The sequence below is a fragment of the Plecotus auritus genome (assembly GCF_963455305.1).
Source record: "Plecotus auritus genome assembly, chromosome: 14".
Lineage (NCBI taxonomy): Eukaryota > Metazoa > Chordata > Mammalia > Chiroptera > Vespertilionidae > Plecotus > Plecotus auritus.
In genome coordinates this window covers 6,320,913-6,340,634 of record NC_137780.1, presented here as the reverse complement: position 1 = coordinate 6,340,634, position 19,722 = coordinate 6,320,913, and the positions used below count along the sequence as shown (strand labels likewise).

At 49.2% G+C, this 19,722-nt stretch overlaps 2 protein-coding genes across 3 annotated transcripts in view; both read left to right on the top strand.

Annotated features, from left to right (window-relative positions):
• Positions 1 to 3,091: 3,091 nt before the first annotated feature.
• SRP9 (signal recognition particle 9) lies at positions 3,092 to 11,212 on the top strand. Its single transcript, XM_080651192.1, has 3 exons — positions 3,092 to 3,306; positions 7,520 to 7,588; positions 9,210 to 11,212. The coding sequence occupies exons 1-3, from the start codon at positions 3,235 to 3,237 to the stop codon at positions 9,327 to 9,329; spliced, it is 261 nt and encodes an 86-aa protein (XP_080507318.1). The 5' UTR covers positions 3,092 to 3,234; the 3' UTR covers positions 9,330 to 11,212.
• The window catches only part of EPHX1 (epoxide hydrolase 1), a 34,089-nt gene continuing 17,537 nt past the window's right edge, over positions 3,171 to 19,722 (top strand). The window contains exon 1 of one of the 2 annotated variants that reach the window (XM_080651191.1): positions 3,171 to 3,306. The gene's annotated coding sequence lies outside the window, so the exon portion shown is untranslated. Of the gene's footprint in view, positions 3,307 to 13,116; positions 13,341 to 19,722 lie in introns of those variants that run through there. The other variant, XM_080651190.1, reaches the window with a different exon arrangement.

Sequence of the window (19,722 nt, the reverse complement as noted above, 5' to 3'; positions counted from 1 at the left end):
ATAGTGAAAGAAGTCCAAGTGGGGGCAGCACTCGGGTTGCTTATACGTCGCTTCAATTTGCTGAGGAATCGTTTTCAGCTCCCCAAATTGAACTCGGGGTGAGCCCAGGGCCAAGGAGGTATGTGATACCTGAACCTGAAGCTCGGGGAGGAATTCTGCACTAGGCAGAAACCCAGGAGTCACACGGCCTGAAGGTGGACGTGAGGACCCAGCAAGGACTGAAGAGCAAGCATGTCAAACTCGCGGCCCGTGTTAGCCTTTGAGCTGGACATGCTTGCTGTAGAGGATGAAATCTAAGTCTGGGTCCTTGGGACCCAATCCTTGGAACCAGGGGTCCAGGACAGAGCCAGAGCAGGAAAAGCCAGAGGGGAAGGAGGAGAGAAGAATGGGATCAAAGAGGTCAAGGGCCTGGGAAGTTTTAGGGACAATGGGGTGACCTGTGGCCCCGAATGCAGCGGAATAATCTAGGTAAGAAAGGATTGGCGCAGACTGCTGGATTGAGCAACAGGAAGGTCACCGGTGACCTGTGAGAGCTGTTGGTGACCACAGGGAAAGCAGCGGCCGCCGGGGAACGGAGGGTGGGTAGAGTGGAACGGGATTGGGGGGCAAGGACGTGAAAACACTCACAGAGGGACGGATGTAGGGACAAGAACAAGGGCCTTTGGTTCGACCTCCCACCCAAGCTCTGTCCACGGAGCCAGCTTTCCTGTTGCCACTCGTTACATTTCCTAAAAATGAAAAGGAATCTACCACGTCCTGTTGCGATATAGCAAGTGCTGGCTGGTCACGTGCTGGACAATAGAGAGCCAAGCCCAGTGCCAGTCTGTTTAGCATCGTTTCTTTCTCTGGCGTGGTTTCTCCATCGCCTGCAAAGGAGAGGTGCGAGGTCCATACCCCCTTATCCGAAATCCTTGGGGCCCCATGTGTCTTGGAACTCACCGCTTGTTGGGATTCCAGAAAGATAATGTGGTGCACGTGTCGTATTAACACAGAGATGGCGCTCCACCCTGTAGTCACACACGCCGCGTAGGACAAATCAAGACTATGATCAACCTCCCCGGAAATCAGGCCAAGTCTCCCATCAAAGAAGCCCCAAGATACTTAGTTTTTTTCCGAGTTGTCCAGATTTTTGGAACTGTCTTCCCCATCTCCCCCAAACCTGTGCTTCCTTCCCCCCCCCCCCCCGCCCCGTATCAGCCAATGACCGACACCTCCGTTGGCCTAAGAGTCATCCCTGCATTCCCGACATCCAATCATTCGCTGAGTAAGTCTCAAATCTGCACCCTCCTCTCAGTTCTAAACCAGTGCCTTATTTCAGATCCATGGGTCTCTTTTGCGGGTATCCCTGCAAGAGCATTTTAAGAGGTCTCCCGGCCCTGGCTGGTTTGGCTCAGTGGATAGAGCGTCAGCCTGCGGACTGAAGGGTCCCAGGTTTGATTCCGGTCAAGGGCACATGCCTGGGCTGTGGACTCGATCCCCAGTGTGGGGCGGGGCGGGGGGCGTTCAGGAGGCAGCCAATCAATGATTCTCTCTCATCATTGATGTTTCTATCTCTCTCTCTCCCTCTCCCTTCCTCTCTGAAATCAATAAAAAAAAATATATATTTTTTTAAAAAAGAGGTCTCCAGGCTGCCAGGCTGGGTGCGTTGCTGGAGCCTTATAACATGCAAATCTGCTTAAAGCCCTTCCCTGGACAGGAAAAACGAAATCTATTGTAGCAGAAAGCAGATTCGTGATCGTCTGGGGCAAGGGGTGGGGGTGGGGAGATTGAATATAAAGAAACATTAGGGAACATTTGGGAGGTGAAGAAATATTCTGTGTTTGGATTGCGGTATTGGGCATATGGGTATACACACTCAGTGGGTCCATTTGTCAAAATGCATCAAACTGGGCATTTAAAACGAAAACGTTCTATTGTATGTAAAATACGCCTCAATAAACGTAACTAAAGAACGACACCCCTCTAGGCGACGCCATTGCCTGGAGGACAAAGTTCTAATTTCTTATCCTGGCTTAAGTATTGATATGGCTTCTGTCCTGGCTCTTCTTCTTCCCCTTACCCCCCTCTCCTGCCCCCGTTTCCTAAACAGGGGTCACATGAAATGCACAGCAGATCTAACATGGGCCTCGATCTCCCTGACCCACAGGTGATCATTCTTCTTTTTTTTTTTAATATATATTTTATTGATTTTTTACAGAGAGGAAGGGAGAGGGATAGAGAGTTAGAAACATCGATGAGAGAGAAACATCGATCAGCTGCCTCCTGAACACCCTCTACTGGGGGTTGTGCCCGCAACCAAGGTACATGCCCTTGACCAGAATTGAACCTGGGACCTTTCAGTCCGCAGGCCGACGCTCGATCCACTGAGCCAAACCAGTTAGGGCAGGTGATCATTCTTTTCTCGTGCTCCACTGACCTTGACAGGAGGGATGTCAAGTTTTCAGTCACGTGTGGTGAACACACGATGCCACGCACAGATGATGGATGATGAAGTTGTACATGTGCAACCTGTATACTTGTATTATTAACCAACGTCACCCCGATAAATCCAATTAAAAAATAAACAGCTGCCCTAGCCGGTTTGGCTCGGTGGATAGAGCGTCAGCCTGCGGACTGAAGGGTCCCAGGTTCGATTCCGGTCAAGGGCATGTACCTGGGTTGCAGGCACAACCCCAGTAGGAGGTGTGCAGGAGGCAGCTGATCGATGTTTCTCTCTCATCGATGTTTCTAACTCTCTATCCCTCTCCCTTCCTCTCTGTAAAAAATCAATAAAATATATATTTTTTAAATAATAATAATAAAAATAATTAAAAAATAAAGAGCTTTCGGTTGCACTCTTACGTTTATGTCTCCCCTCTCCTTACTAGACTGTGGTGTTGAAGGAATCTGGTCGTTTTACCATTCCCGACAGGGCGGCGGGACGGATGCTCCTCCAGTCCTGCAGGGGGCGCTGTGGGAGCGGCCAGCTGCCTCCCTGCTCTCGACTTCTCTGGGCCGCTCCCCAAGTCACACGCTCGGGGCCCCGCCCCCTAGCAACAACCCTACTTCTCATTGGGCAGGGGCCGTCCCGGCCGTCCAATGAGACGAGGCGTTGGTGCGAGGAGACGCCACCATCTTGGTCGGCTGGGCCCCGGTGTCGGGTGGTGGCGGCGGGAGGTAGGAAGGTAGGTGGGCCGGGTCGAGCCGCTCCGGTCCCGGCCTTGCCTCCCTCTCCGGCTCCGCCGCGGGCCCACGATGCCGCAGTTCCAGACCTGGGAGGAGTTCAGTCGCGCGGCCGAGAAGCTCTACCTCGCCGATCCTATGAAGGTAAGTGGCCGGCGGGCCGGTGCCTCTGGCCAGCCCCAGGTCAGGGGTCTCCCCGGCCGTCCGCCCGCTCGCTCGGCCCCCGGAGGCTGCTCTGCACTTGGGAGGGGCTGGGGCTGAGAGAGACGGACCCCTCCAAGTCCCACTGTTCCTACTGTCTCCTCTCTGATGAACAGCCCGGTAAGGCCTTCAAATGGGCAAAAATCGGATCCTTTCAGGGTCCTAAGCCGCTCTGCCGCCGGCCTTTTTCCGTCCCCAAGTCCCCTAGGACTCCTGTGGGTTTACGTGTCTCTAAGGGCCGGGCTCCTCCCCCACAGCTTCACTTCCTGTCCCTGCATTTGCTGCCCATTTCCCCCCTACGCCCCGGCGTTAGGGTTCCTCGTGTTAAATAAAACGGTTATTGTTTTCTGACACCGCCGAAACATGCTTGAAAACCCCCAATTTGGAGGCTTCGACACCTCTGAGAACAGCGCTGCTTAATCGGTTGGAGAAGGTGAGGGTGCTTGCACCCTTTCCTCAGCACCATGCACTTAAACGTCAAGGTTTGCAAACGATTTTAGGGGGCGCTTATGGATTCATTCAGCTTCCCCCCTCCCCCAACAGAAGTTAGGTCATTATTTTAAAAAGCTAAGGTTTATTTTATGGTCACGTCTAAAACTCACTCGGAACACCCGCTTGTTAACTAAAAAGTCCTGCTAGCTCTCTAAACCTCGGTAGAAAACAGGAAGCTGTAGAAGGTTTTGTTCCATTCTTTACCCTAAAATGATAATGAAGGATTAGAGGAATTAGACGTTTTTCTAATTCATTTGCTCATGTAGATGAGTCCCTTGTGGATGGCACGGCCCCTGGCTTCTCTCTCTGGATGACTTCTCTGGTTTGTTTCTTCACCCAAGCCATGTACCTACCGGGAAGACTAGACGGGCCGTTTGTCCAAACTAAGAATGTTTTAACAGAGTGAAGGGGAGACGCGCTCCCATCCAGAGTCACCCTCTTTAAATGCGACGGAGCCCGCTGTGCAGGAAGCGGGTCTAGAGTAAGCGGGGGAGAGGACGCAGCTCAGAAAATGCCAGTGGCCGGAAAACGGCTGCATTGTCTGACAGCCTGACTGGTTTTTTATTAACTTTTTTTTTTTTTTTTTTTTACAGGGAGGTGAGGGGCTAGCGGGGGAGAGCGAGTTTCAGTTTTATTGAGTGCCTTTTATGTGATAGGCTTTTTGCATATGCTTATATGTGTAATTTATGTGGACAGTTCACCCCTTTCGGAAGATGAAGAAACAACTTTGGATCAGTGAACTGGCATTCGTAGTCCAAAATGATGCTACAATCGCTTCTTGGCCTTTTGGCTAAGATCAAGTGCAAAATGACGCTACCGTTTGAACCCAGAGCTCTCAACCCCAAATCCGTATCTCTACCTGCCAGGACTCAACAAGTAAATAAGTTCTGCCAGGCCCCGGCTGGTGTGGCCCAGTGGATAGAGCATTGGCCTGCGGACTGAAGGGTCCCGGGTTCGATTCCAGTCAAGGGCACTGGGTTGCGGGCTCAATCCCTCATAGGGGGCGAGCAGGAGGCGGCCGATTGATGATTCTCTCTCATCATTGATGTTTCTGTCTCTCTCCCTTTCCCTTCCTCTCTGAAATCAATAAAAATACATTTTTAAAAAAAAAGTTTTGTCAGAACTCTCTGGTAACATGTCCTCTCTCTCTCCCCCACCACAGTGATGAACCTGTAGCTGGTACACGTCCTCTCTGACTTCGCTCTAATTGGAGGTGGTGTTACTTGCTGCTGGACCATGTGGTCTGTCTACCTTTTGAGCCCTCCTTCTCTCTTACCCCACAACTGTCTACAAAACACAGAGATCCAGCCCTAACTGGTTTGGCTCAGTGGATTGAGCGTCCGCCTGTGGACTGAAAGGTCCCAGGTTCGATTCCGGTCTAGGGCATGTACCTTGGTTGCGGGCACATCCCCAGTGGGTGGTGTGCAGGAGGCAGCTGATCGATGTTTCTCTCTCGTCGATGTTTCTAACTCTCTATCCTTCTCCCTTCCTCTCTGTAAAAAATCAATAAAATATATATTAAAAAAAAAAAAACACACACAGATCCAGTCCTCTTGTTTTCTGCTTAAAAACCAGTTCTTCGCTGATGGCTGGGTCAAGTCCAGACTTCCAGCTGGGTCTGACCCTCTCTCAGTCTTCCTGGCTCTGTCACCCCCATTTCCACCGTCCTCCGCTCTAGCCTCAGGAGCCGCAGAACTCACTGGCTCACTCAGCCGGTGTCTTTAGCCTTTAGCCTACCTTCTTCCCTAAAAGAAGAACATCTCTTTCCAAAGCTGCCTCCATGGAACCTTACACTTCCCCTCCCCCAGCCTAAGGCGCTTACTTGCAGCATTTTGCCTGCAGGTGCCTTTCTGTAGGACTGAACTCACGCTCTTTGGTTATCTGTGGTTGGTAGAGGTGCTCTGGTTATCTGTGGTTGGTAGAGGTGCTCTGGTTATCTGTGGTTGGTAGAATTCAAAGTTGCTGGAAGAGTAAGAATCCTGATTTCTCTTTCCTCATGGCATTTGAGTTGGTAACTTAAGATGCCCCCAAGTTACAGAATGAACCCTCTTACAGTAACACTTTGACCCTTTAACTCTCATTGCTCCTAGTGAAGGCAGTGAGTATTCTTTTAACTAAGTTGAAACTTTACATAGTTGTCATACTTAGCATTTTAAAGTTTCATTTTGTTTCCGGAGAATTGAAATTTTTTAAATATGTAAAACTGAATTTAACAAGTCAAATAAGAGTCAGGTAATCTAAAGATAATGAACCTGGTTGTTATTTATAGCTACTTAAGTGCCTGGTGAATCCCTTTCCTCCCTCACCAAGACATGCCTTTTTTTTCTTTTCCTGGGATGGCATGCCTTTTTTCTTTTTCTTTTTCTTTTCAGTCCCAGGAGAGCAGAGAGCACAATGGAGATCTGTAGGTCACAGCTCTACTAGGCCTTATGATGATGCAGTTTGCAGAATTGTCTTGAGGCTTCTGGTACTGCATTGTAACCATTTTTAAACTATGTTCCTGTTTTAGCTTATAGATACTTAGCACTTTTTGAAACAACTAGTTAAACAAGAATTATTTATATTGGTTAGCAAAAAACACATACATTATTATGAATCCATCATTTAAAGAAATAATGTTCATGGAAACTGTAAACTCTCTTGGGAAATGTCTTATTGAAATATGCTAATATCTAAACCATGTTCATGGCTACTAATTATTTAATACTGAACACAAAAAGTGTTGTGTAGCGTGGCACTTGATGTAGGAGTTATTCTGGATTTGGGAAGTTGTTGAGGGAGGCTTCTTTTCAAGGCAGAACTCTGCTTTTTGGTTAGTGCATCGTGTGGCATCGCTATAAAGACAGTTTGCTGGATACGTTAGCCTCAGTGCACTCCTGAGCCATGGGAAAGGGAGCGTGAACTGGCTCTCAGAGGAACAGATTCGGACTTGACTAGCCATTTCTGCTGTGTGTCCCCCACCCCCACCCCACCCTGCCCCCTTCTTTTTCCATCATTCCTCTGTGGCTGAGTGTTGGATCAGTTACCCCCTTAGGTTTAATGTTGGGGCCCTGCAAACTAACCTGACAAAAGACAGATTAACGGGGAAATACTACCTGTGAAGTGGAGTTCATAAAGAAATAGGAGGAGGCCTGTATACCAGCTTAACGAAGCGTGATGAAGTGCAGAGCTGAGGCTAGAAAAGGAAAAGGGTTGGGGCTTCTGGGAGGGGGAGAGAAGGTATGGTAAATAACCGTTGATTGGTGCAGTTTGTTGCGCAGGTAAGAATCCTGTGTAAAGGAGAGGGGACAGTTATGTCACCTTCGCTAGGGCTGATTTATGTCCTGCTGTTAGCAAGAGAAGGCAGAGCCCTGTTGCCTTCAGCTCGTCCAGTCCTTACGCCAAGGTGCCTGTTTGGAGGTGGCACGCTTTGATCCCCTTCAGTATATGTTTATTGGCTGGAAATGCCAAACCACCTTCAATCTTTTTACAAAATAAATTGTAGCAATAGGAGTGAACTAGAAGGCTGTGTATCTACCTCATTTCAGTAAGTTTACAGTAAAGGTGACTTTGAACATTTTGGCTATTAATTCTGAAGGATCATTTTGGCCAACCTGAAGACTAAATTATTTATGAGAAAGATCTTCTGACTTCACTGTTTCTAAATATATATTTTTTGTTTCAGGCACGTGTGGTTCTCAAATATAGGCATTCTGATGGGAGTTTGTGTATTAAAGTAACAGATGATTTAGTTGTAAGTATACATTTTTTATTTGTTGCATACTTTCAGATTTGAGTTAATAATTTGTTTAAATTACTTATATAGGATTTATGCAGATTGCCCGTTAGGACTCTTATTTTGCATTTCATTCCGAAGTCAAGAACCACATTCTAGATTAGAAGCTACTTTCATAGGCTCTTGAGGAATTAACTTCATTAAGATAGCATGTGGGTGTAGTTTAATAATTGTTCTATTTGGACCTTAATCGAGAGGAATATAGAGGCCAAAGCTGGATGTAAGGGGACAGAGGTTTTCTTACGGGCACATGAGAAGTAAGTGATGGTATCTGAACACAAGATACAGTGTCTGCTCACTCTTGTCCCTTCCTCCATCCCCTTCCCTCTGTGTCTCTGCCATCCGCTTTCTGCAGGCAGTGCTCCGTCCCCCGCGGCTGCTCTTGGTAGAGCCCACGGCAGCTCCGTAATTTTCAAGCCCAGAAGTCCCCTCGCTTCGTACCTTACTTGACCTCCTGGCTGTTTTTGATACAGAAAACCGCTCTCCTGGAAATCATTATTTTGGTGTCTGTGTCTCCATTTTATCTTGTTTTCTTTTTCTTTAAACAAAAATTTTTTTCTTGTTCTTTTTTTCTATTTCATTCTTTGCCAATTGCTTCACTGATGTGCTCCCAGCTATGTTGATTTCTCCAGGACTCTGTCCTTGGTTGTCTTTGAAACCACTTGTGGAGTAATCTGTTCAGTCGTTAAATGCAGTGCTGCCTGTAGCTGTCTATTTTCAGTTTTGTACATTTAACTCGTATTGTTTTCTGACTTCTGACTAGTTCTAAGCTGAGCATCCTAACCTCAGCACTCCTCAAGTCAGCCTGTCTAGAATGGAACGCGTCACTTCTTCTCAAACGGGCTCCTTCTTCCTAGTTTTAGTTGCACTTCATGCTTGAGGATCACGTGGTCCCTTCCTGTCCGTCATTCTCATGTCCACTGTTTCTTCAGTTGAAAAACCTTGAACCTCTGGTATATTCTGTACACTTGTCTAGGCATTTGGGGACTGGGGATTCGAGCTCCTGCATTTATTTCCTGTCATGAACGCTCCATCTTCACTGTTACTCTCTTAAGGTTAGGATCTTGTCATCATCATCACTTGCCTGGACTATTAGAATAGTCTCCTGACTCCCCTGCTTCCAGTTCACCCTTCAGTCGTCCTAGACTGCTGCTGGAGTGGTTTCAAAAATGCGAAATGATTGTTATAACCCCCTTAAAACCTTCAGTGGCTCCTCATCACTCAACGTACACTCCACCCCCACACCCCCTAAGCTCTGTCTTTCCTACGTTAATTAAAAGCTCCAGACGAGTTCTTCTCATCAGACCACAGCAGTATTTAACATGTTGCTTAACTGGTCATTTTTGAGAAGCTTCTGATAGAGTTCATTCAGTGTTTTTACCCACAGCAGTGACAAGTTTAAGGAATGTGATTGCTGGAGGCTTGGAAACGTGAATGTGATTTTCTTAGTATCACCTCCAGAGAGAATAGAGCAGCACAATGTTAGCAAAGACACACATTTTTACCCAGTCATACATCTGGTACATTGTTGATCATCTGCTTTTGCATAGTTAATGTGTACTTCTAAAATTTCTGACAGTGTTTGGTGTATAGAACAGACCAAGCTCAAGATGTAAAGAAGATTGAGAAATTCCACAGTCAACTGATGCGACTTATGGTAGCCAAGGAATCCCGCAGTGTTGCCATGGAAACGGACTGACTGGTTTGAAATGAAGACTATTGGCCATGTTCTTGGGAAGTAAATATCTTTTGAATTTGAGGCAGTGTTGGGACAGAAAATCCTTACTGTAACTAAGTGGGCTACTCAGAAGCGGAGAGACCATTTTTTTGTACTTTGCTTCTTAATGTTTACTTTAGAGAGCTAGGAATGCAAATGCTTTCAGTGAGAAAGCCTTTATTTATTTTTGGAAATGGAACAAGAAATGTGTCTATCTTGGAAACTTTCTGCAGATTATTTGATGCTGGGAAAAATATGTAATTATTTCTTTCAGTAAGTTTGTAGCAATAATTTGAAAATGAGATATCAGGAAAAGCCTATTCTTAAGTTTTAGTTTGTCTTAAAAAAAAATTAAATGTAACCATTTTGCTGGGTTGATCATTTCTTTTGAGGCGTAACATTTGTGTAGTTGACCAACAAATACAAAATATGGTAACTAGAATTAACTGTGCACAGCATTATACCTGATTATGTACAATATAGTCTAGTCTCAATTGTATCTAAAAGTAATTATGAAAACAAGTATGCTTTATCTTGAACTTTCCAAATTTAAACTATTTTTTAATATAAGGGATTGTTAGTATTATAAGCTTGTTGAGCAAACTTTGAGTCTAGTTTTCAGTGCTTAAATCACATGAACAGAACGGTCACTGATAGACTGAAGCCACCACATTACAGGGCACTTGTCACATATTTCCCATGTGGAGTTTCTCAGAAGGGCAAAGGATTATGCGAACTGTTAACTCTTTGCGCACCTCTTCGATACCCCTGCCCGTCCCTCTCATTACTTAACCAAGGGGTTCAGTATGACTATCACAACTGTTATGCTTCCATTAAGCCAGAAGAATATTACTTGATATTTATCTTATATCTGTAACCTGAATTTTACCAACTAATGTCATATGTTGATTGCTACATTAAAATATTTTTTGTTCGGAAGAATTTGTTGTGTTGAGCAGCATTTTAATATGGAAAGTTCTATGAGCCATATGAATTTTGACATGTTTCAAAGAGGTCAGTAAATAAAATATATGAATATATATTGTTTCTCGACATTTTTAACTTCACAAGAATTACTCATTTCTTGACTGGCATAGACTGTATTCATTTAGTCTAAATTGAGCAAATGATACTGTAAGTAAATTTTGTTTGTTTCTTGGCACTTTACCTTTCTCTGAGCTGTCCTGTGTTCATTAAAAGCTCAAGACTTGAGTTTCCATGGCAAGGTTCTTTTCTTGATTAAGGAAAGTGATCTAATAGTGTAGGGTTTTTTGCGTTTGTGGCGTTTTTTCCCCCCATAATTAATGGGATCAGGAGTTTTTTGGCCTTTTTCTTTCTCATTTACATCTTCCACTTGTTAACACTCCTTTACAGAGGCAACCAGGAAGGGAGGGGCTCGCATTTGGGTCCTTTGCGTCCTTGGGAGCTGACAGCAGAGTCCTTAAGAGCAGAGATCCCAAGGCAGACTGCCGGGCTGCAGTTCTGTCTCCTCTGCTTTCTACTTCTGTGGTCTTAAGACCCTTCTGGAAGCTTCCATCTTCTGTGAATTGGGTTAGCAATACTCACAGGACTTTCTGAGGATTAAATGGCATAATCCTAATACAGTGCCTGGAACATAGTAAGCTCAATAAATGGTAGCCATTATTGTAAGTAGCCAGCTCTTAACGCTTTCTCATCATTATAATTGAACCATTATTTATTGGTAATATCTGCCTTTTCTGCCAAGCTATGTCTGTTATTAAATGCCCTTTTTTTGCATTTGGGAAGTAAAAGATTGCCCTCATAGAGTGTTTTTGTGGGGGGGCGGTGTGTGTTGAAAACTCGTGTTTATTTGTGGCTGCACAAAATAAAGTGATTGAGAACTGGTTGGTGATAAGTGGTAAATATACTTGATTATAAAAATGGTGAGAAGACAGATATGAAACAATGCTATGTAATATTCTTACAAAATATTCTCTCTGCAGGACATTTTGTAAGTTAGCCATTTAGTATTGCCACCCCCACCCACTCCTTTAATATCAATTGGATTTATAATCTGTTAATCTTGAAATAGGTAATCTATATATAAAGCCTAAGCCACTGGCCAACCAGCCGACAGGCCAGTAGCTATGACATGCACTGACCACCAGGGGGCAGACGCTCAAGGCAGAAGCGGAAACTACAGGCATGGAAACATGGAACAGACTGATGAATCCCGAGGGGAGGGGGGAGATTAACCAAAGATCTTATATGCAGGTGGGGTCCCTCTGCCTGGCCTGTGGGGATTGGGCTGAAACCGGCTCTCCGACATCCCCCGAGGGGTCCCAGATTGCCAGAGGGTGCAGGCCAGGCTGAGGGACCCCACTGGTGCACGAATCTGTGCACCAGGCTGCTAGTACTTTTATACTGAGTAATGGGTGATCAGCCCTTTTGACAACTTAACTATAATAAAATGCATATAGGGCCTGGTGCAATCACTGATCTTAACATTGGCAATTTATTGGTAAGAATCTAAAGAGCTGGGAGTGCCCGGGAGGAGCCCCCTGGTGAAAAAGAATGAAGGAAAAGCTTGAGGTGGGAGCAGATAGAGAAATACATATCTAGATAGAGAGTTATAAAGCAAATGCATGTTTGCTTCATATTAATATATATACCATTTCAGGCATGTTCCATTACTGAAATACTTCAATGTGTATTTTTAAGATCACGGATATTCATTTAGAAAAAATTCAAAATCAAGATAGTAACCATTAACATAACACTATTATTTAACCTACAGATCTTCAAGTATCCCCAGTAGTCCCAAAAACATACTTTTTTAAAAAAATATATTTTTAAAAAAAATTTTTTTACAGAGAGGAAGGGAGAGGGATAGACTTCGAAACATCAATGAGAGAGAGACAGATCAGCTGCCTCCTGCACACCTCCCACTGGGGATGTGCCTGCAACCAAGGTACATGCCCTTGACCGGAATCGAACCCCGGACCTTTCAGTCTGCAGGCTGACGCTCTATCCACTGAGCCAAACTGGTCAGGGCCCAAAGACATTCTTCATAGAAACCATGTCTGGTCCAGGATCAGTCTAGAATAGAGCGCTGCAGTTCCTTCTCATGCCTCATGCCTGGTCTTCCCTGGCATTCACATTTTTGACTTTGACGTTGGGAAGCGCAGAGGCCCGTTACTTTGTAGACGGTTACTTAGTCTGATGTTTCCTCGTGATTGATTCATACCTCACATTTTGGGCGTAGAGAACGTTGTTTCTTCCCAGTGAATCAGGGAGCGGTCTAGTTTTTACACAGTTTTCCCTTCGCCCATTGTTTTTCATTCTGCCCGATGTACCTGGAAACTCGCCAGAAGCTTGTGCAGAGGAACAGCCTTTGTTCTGATTTTTAAAAATAATTTATTCCAGAGAGCACATCATACGCATTCTTCTGCTCCATACCAACGGCTTCTGACCAAAAGCGGTAGAATTGTGTCTACATCTTGTCCTGCTGAGTTGGACTCTTATTTATGGACCACGTATCTGTAGATGGATGTAGATTGTACTTCGTAATATCTTAGTGTCTTGCATTTCATATCCTAAGGAGTGAGGTTACAATCTCACCGCACTTTACGTAACAAGTTTTATTGAGATATAATTCACTTACTTTAAGATTTCCCCCATAAAGTGTGCAGTTCAATCTTTTTTTCGTAAATTCAGAGTGTGGTGAGTCAACCATGACCAGTATGGAAGTTCAGAATGGAAGTCCCTGCATCAAACTGCTGGCAGAGTCCCCGGCGGGCCCATCCACTGTAGCCCTGCTCCGAGGTAGAGGGGAACCCTTAGGGCGGCCCCTCAGGTCACCGAGGGGGGCGGGACCGGACCCGGATGTCCCGCTGCCCTGGGGCCAGCCGGGAACGCCCCTTGGGGGTGGACTGGGCGGGGTCAGTGCCTGTGCTCGGGAGATCAGAACCGGGAGCTGGAGGGACCGTGTGCGGGTCCCCGCAGGAGCCTGGGAGCCGGGAACCGACGACCGTAAGCGCCCGGGGCGGGGCGCGGCGCGTGGTGCGCAGCTCGGGCGGGGGGTGGGGGGGCCCAGGGTGCTCCGGGGGCCCAGGGCGCTCCGGCGGCGCGATCGGGCGGGGGTGGGAAGCGGGGGCGGGGCCGCGGGCTGGGGACGCTGTGGGGCCGCACCGTCTGGCTGCCGATCCGTGCAACTTGCAGACAGACCTGGGCTCCCATTGGTGTCGTGCGCCGCCTCCCCTCCCACCCCGCTGCCCCGGGGAGCGCAGGCGGAAAGAGGCCACAGTCAGGGCAGCTACGTCGGCGGCCCCCGCGCTGGGCACTGCCCGGTTGTGCGGGAGATGGTGACTCCACGGGTGCCTCTGGACCCCACAGGGACATGCACGGGCGTGTCCCCCGAGGCCTGCCACCTGCCTCACGGCCTGCAGTCGCGATGTGCTTTCCTGCGGTCTGTGCCCGCTGCCCGGGCCTTTCCCGCTCCCCGCCTTGTTCTCTCCGAGGGCCGGGCTGGCCTTGCGCGCGGCAGAGGAAACTTGGCCTTGGGGTTGTGGGAGTTCATGTAGCAGAAGCCCAGGAATGCGATCAGTCCGGGGGGAGTGCCACGACTCCACGCCCCGCCCTGGCAGCGCGCACTGACCCAGAAGCTGTGGAACGGGGCTCCTGGCCTCTCACATGGGGCCCCTTCTGCAGCCTGGGGGTGGAAGGTGGGGTGCTAGCAATGCTGTCATCCTAACTTTGACCCCCCCCCCTTTTTTTTATTGATTCCAGAGAGGAAGGGAGAGGGGAAGAGAGAGATAGAAACAGGGAGGAGAGAGAATCATTGACTAGCTGCCTCCTGCAGGCCCCCTACTGGGCATCGATCCGGCAACCTGGACATGTGCCCTTGACCGGAGTCCAACCCAGGCCCCTTTAGTCTGCAGGCCTACGCTCTGTCCACTGAGCCACACCAGCCAGGGCGGCAGACAGACTTTTAGAGAAAGAGCATCCCGCCACTGGAGGAAGTGCAGTGCCTCCCCAGCTCCTCCCACGGCGTCCTGGTTCGCGTGCGGTGTCTAGGCCCAGCACCAATGCCCAGGGCCCCACCCTCCACATCCATCCGAGCCCAACATGCCCAGGCTTAGTGGTTGTTCACCCGACACCTTGACTCTCCCCCTCCCAGCGTCCTGGCCAGGCCCAGACACGTGAAGGCAGGACTCCATGTCTTCAGTCCTCAAAGACATGGAACACAGCTGGGCTTCCAAAGCATGGAAGGGCCGAATGCGGGCTGCTCGCCGCTGCTGGAGAAACAGCCCTGCGCACACCCACTCGGGGCTGGCGTGGCACAGAGCAGGCCCGTGGCGACCTGCGGAGCCTCGGATCTCACGCTCCAAACCCACCTCCGATACGGCCTAGATTCCACTGTTAGTGATGCATTCCTTTGAGCGCTAATGCCGATGTGGAAAGAGAACTGGCATGGAAGATGGCTCTGTCCTAGCCTGCCATTCACGTCACCCTCCCAGGGCCTCGTCCGTGAAGCGGCGAGGCTGGGCTCTCCAATCTGCGAGGCCCTGCAGCTCCACTGTGCGATGGCTCTGCGGTGAAGAAGTCCCACGGGATCTTCGGGAAGGAATCACGTGGGTGGGCAGTGGGCCGTTTGGATGGGGCCTGGGTGGGCCCTGCAGTGTGTGCCAGGTCCGCTGAGGGCGGCTTCAGTAGAGTCCAAGTCTGGCCCCAGGGGGCGGGGGCAAACCTCAGACAGCAAGGGCCCAGACTGAGGCCCAAGAGTCACTTGCCCGGCCCAGCTGGCTGCTGGGGTCACCTGTGGGTGGGCCGCCTGCCCGTGCTCTTAGTCTACCAGTCGTCGGCAAACTGAGGCTCGCGAGCCACATGCCGCTCTGTTGACTAATGAGTTTGCCGACCACTGGGGTAGGGTCTTAATCACAAGGAACAACAACAGCCTGTAATTATTGGAATCGAGAGTCTCTAGGCCAGCACTTTAGGAGCGGAGGCTGTGTGGGTAAGGTGGGGAGGCTGCAGCAGGGATCAGGCCAGGGGTGGGCAAACTTTTTGACTCGAGGGCCACAATGGGCTCTTAAACTGGACTGGAGGGCCGGAACAAAAGCATGGACGGAGTGTTTGTGTGAACTAATATAAATTCAAAGTAAAGGAGCGGAGGGGAGAGCAAGAGAACCGGATACAACAGCCGGATCCGGCCCTCCAGCAGTCCCTTCCCCCCGCAGAGGGAGCCAAAGCTTTGCCAGGGACACAGCCACCGCTGAAGAGGGAGGAGCGGTGGGTGCTCAGAACAGCTCCCTCTCACCAGGAGAGAAGGGTGCAGGCCTACCGGTGACCCTTGAACTGCACGGGCTTGACCTGGGCGGGTCCACTTACACGTGGATTGTTCTCAATAAACATATTGAAAGATTTTTATATTTGTTTTTGGAGATTTGCAACAATTTGAAAAGATTCTCAGACGAATCTTTTATTTTGGAAGATGTTTTGGAGATTCGCGACAATCTGAAAAAACTCGCAGATGAAACTCTTTATCTTCTTAATCACACGTTCTTTCCCTTCGGTTACTTTAGTGTAACAATACAGTATGTAATGCATATAACACAGAATCTGTGTTCACCGGCTGTTTACGTGATCGGTAAGGCTTCCGGTCAACAGTAGGTCCTTAGTAATTTAGGTTTGGGGGAGTCCAAAGTTATATGTGGATGTTCGACTGCATGGGGTGTCGGTGCCCCTAACCCCCACATTGTCCAAGGGTGAACTGTGTAACTCAACACACAGTTGTGCAAACCAAGTTCAAAGGAAAGCAGCCTCTTCTCCCATCCAGGTCTGTTTACTTTCCCGAGGGGGTCAGAGTTCATCCTTTCTCTCCCTGATAGGGCTGCTTTCACTCTCTAAAGCAGGGGCCAGGTAGGGCCCGAGAAATCCTTTGGTCTGGCCCTGCCAGGGCATCCGGCGTGAGTTCATGAAATGTTTAACCAAATGCAGCAGGCTCATGTTCAAGTTGATTGTTTTGTATGGCCCGGGAATGATGTGGTAAACACCCAGCGGCCCTTGGCAGAGAGAAGGTTCCCTGCCAAGGCTGGCCTCCAGCCCCCTCCGGACGGACAGCTGGGACCTGGGGTGCAGCCTTCGTGCCCACGGGTCCCGACTCTCCGTCTTTGGCTTTTGTTGCCTGGCGGGTGGGCACTGTTCTCCTGAGGAGCCCACTCCGTGCCAGGTCCAGGCACAGCAAAGCCACGCCCATTCAGCTCCCTCAGGCCTGAGGGGATGTGCTTGCAGGAGGCGGGGAAATGCTCTTCTCCTTGGGGAGTTCAGAGACTTTCCAGAAGATTCCCTGGCTAACCCACAGAGGACTCCAGGCCTTGTCCCGGTCAGGAACAGAAATGCATGCTGCCTTTAGCTCTTGGGAAGATGAATACGCAGACTCCCTGAATTCAGATGTCTTCTTGGCGCCTAGAGTCTCTGAGCTTCACGTTTAAATCTCTTTAAACCAGAAAAAATACCCCTTGCTTCTCAGGGTTACTGTAGTACATGAGATGATGTGTTTACTGTCACGTGTCACCGCCCAGGGCTTCTCTGGGCTGTGGGGCCCAGACACACACGCATGTCCCCGCCATGGGCCCACCTGGCTGGCTGTGGCCCGGCTGTGGCCCTACTGTGAGCCAGTGAGGGCGGCAGGGAGGCAGGGAGCCAGGGCCCAGGAGCGGGAGGGCTGCGTGTCCTTGTGTGGAGTCTGAGAGCCACACAGGCTCCTCCGGAGACCAGGGCGTGGGCTGTCCACCCTCCCCCAGGGCCACCACCTCGGCTGGCCCCGGCGGCTCAGCCTGGGACTTGCCTTTCCCTGGCATGTGTGACCTTTGCTACATTGAGAGGTGGCTCTCTGGTGTATTCCTCTTCGTGTGAGAACTGCAGACACTTGGACCTTTGGGAAAGGAAGAGAAATGGTTTGGCACCAGCGCCAAGGCCTTGTTTACAAGGGCAGCTCACAGGAAGTCTGCCTCTCCGGCCAGCTCGGGGGACACGGAGCTCCGTTCCACTTTCTGGCGGTTCTGCCTGTGGTCCCAGTTGTCCGGTGAGGAAGCAGGAGAGGCGGGCCCAGCCACCAGGGGAGGGGGAGGCGGCCCGCCCTGGCCCGGTTCGGGGCCTCCTTGGCACAGTGGCAGGGCTGCCCCCCCCAGGCCATGGAGCTGCTCCGCCCGGATGGCGCATCTTCATTTCCGAGCTGCCCCAGGACCTTTGACCGAACGCCAGGAGGACGCAGAGCCTTCTGTGATTTTTTTTTTAATTTATTTTTTTTTATATATTTTATTGATTTTTTACAGAGAGGAAGGGAGAGGGATAGAGAGTTAGAAACATCGATGAGAGAGAAACATCGATCAGCTGCCTCCTGCACACCTCCTACTGGGGATGTGCCCGCAGCCAAGGTACATGCCCTTGACCGGAATCGAACCTGGGACCCTTCAGTCCGCAGGCCGACGCTCTATCCACTGAGCCAAACCGGTTTCGGCCCTTCTGTGATTTATTCCTTTGTGCAACCTAGACATGGCGGCAAGCACGCTAACCCCCCAAGATCCTGGCAGCCTGGAATATTCCGAGGAACCCTGGCCCTGGTCTTTTTAAAAAACTTATTTAATATATTTTTATTGATTTCAGAGAGGAAGGGAGAGAGAGAGAGAGAAACGTCAAAGAGGAGAGGGAATCATTGATCAGCTGCCTCCTGCACACCCCCTACTGGGGATCGAGCCCACAACCCGGGCCTGTGCCCTTGACCAGGAATTGAACGGTGACCTCCTGGTTCCTAGGTTAACACTCAACCACTGAGCCTGGTCTCCAGGGCTGTTCCACTTGAAGCACCGGCCCTTTCACTGCGTCCCAGGCTAGAAGGTGGCTCTGAGCCAGGGCCCAGCCAACAGCCCATCCTGTTGCACACAATTGAGGAAGGAGGACTGTTGAGGACCAGCGGCCTGGGGAGAGGAGGGAGGGGAGAGGAGGGAGGGCAGAGCGCAGTGCATGGTGGGAAAGGAATCTAACAGGCGTATTATATGGCCACTCCTGTTATCCCTGACACAGGAGACCTCTACTCAGAGAACGGCCAAGTATTGAAATGCCACAAGCGGTCCTGTGTTTTCCTCGTAGGCGGTGAACTGTGTTCCACTTGGGTTGTGTTCCCTGGTAATTCAGAACCAGTGGAAACCTTGACAGCTCTTATTTTAATCGGCAGAACGTGAGCTGGATCAGGACTTTGCATGAAACGCCCCGGGATGACCACGTGGGCCCTTCTGGGCGGGGACAGTCTGGTCCATCTTGCGTTGTACAACTTAAAGCTGGAAGGTGTGTGAATGAGTTTATGGGGGCCCCCAGCTCGGGAGCATTTAAAAAAATCTGTGGAGGGCCCGGCTAGCGTGGCTCAGTGGTTGAGCATCGACCTATGTACCAGGAGGTCATGGTTCGATTCCCGGTCAGGGCACATGCCTGGGTTGCAGGCTTGATCCCCAGTGTGGGGCGTGCAGGAGGCAGCTGATCAATGATTCTTTCATCATTGATGTTTCTCTCCTTCTCCCTTCCTCTCTGGCATCAATAATAAATATATATATATATTTTTAAGTATAGTATAGTAAACACATAAACTAGTAACAGGGTCATTTATCATTATCGAGTATTACGCACTGTACATAATTCTATGTGCTGTATTTTTTTTAAATATATTTTACTGATTTTTTACACAGAGGAAGGGAGAGGGATAGAGAGTTAGAAACATCGATGAGAGAGAAACACCGATCAGCTGCCTCCTGCACATTCTCTACTGGGGATGTGCCCGCAACCAAGGTACATGCCCTTGACCGGAATCGAACCTGGGACCCTTCAGTCCGCAGGCCGACGCTCTATCCACTGAGCCAAACCGGTCAGGGCATGTGCGCTGTCTTCCTATAGTGCGGTCAGAGCAGTAGGATTGCTTATACTGGCATCACCACAAACACCTGAGTCATGACTGCGCTGTGAGGACACTGATAGGGACTTTTCAGCTCCTTTGTAATCTTACGGGATCACGGTCTTTCATGTGGTCCACCGGCGACCACAGCGTCGTTACACGGCAACTGACTGTACATATGTTTTATCAATCACCAAAAAGTATTTATTATTAGTTCATCTGTTTGTCTCCGTGGAGCATGAACTGCTGCAGGTACAGGGCTGTATCTTATTCCCCGGGTCATAGGCATGCACAGTATTTGCTGAACCACCCTCTGGCCTGAGACCAAATTTATACTTACTTAGCTAAGGCACGGGTCCAACTCTCTTATTGACTTTGAAAAACAAATGACTCCCTGATACTTCACAGACCAAGTTCAGATAACAGGAAAAAGAGTTCACTTGAGCTTTTACTATCCATCTTAAAATGAAT

Coding starts and splice junctions, on each gene's coding strand:
- SRP9 (XM_080651192.1), top strand. CDS start 3,235: ATGCCGCAGTTCCAGACCTGGGAGGAGTTCAGTCGCGCGGCCGAGAAG. Junction 3,307..7,519: donor ACCTCGCCGATCCTATGAAG/GTAAGTGGCCGG, acceptor TTTTTGTTTCAG/GCACGTGTGGTTCTCAAATA. Junction 7,589..9,209: donor AAGTAACAGATGATTTAGTT/GTAAGTATACAT, acceptor AATTTCTGACAG/TGTTTGGTGTATAGAACAGA.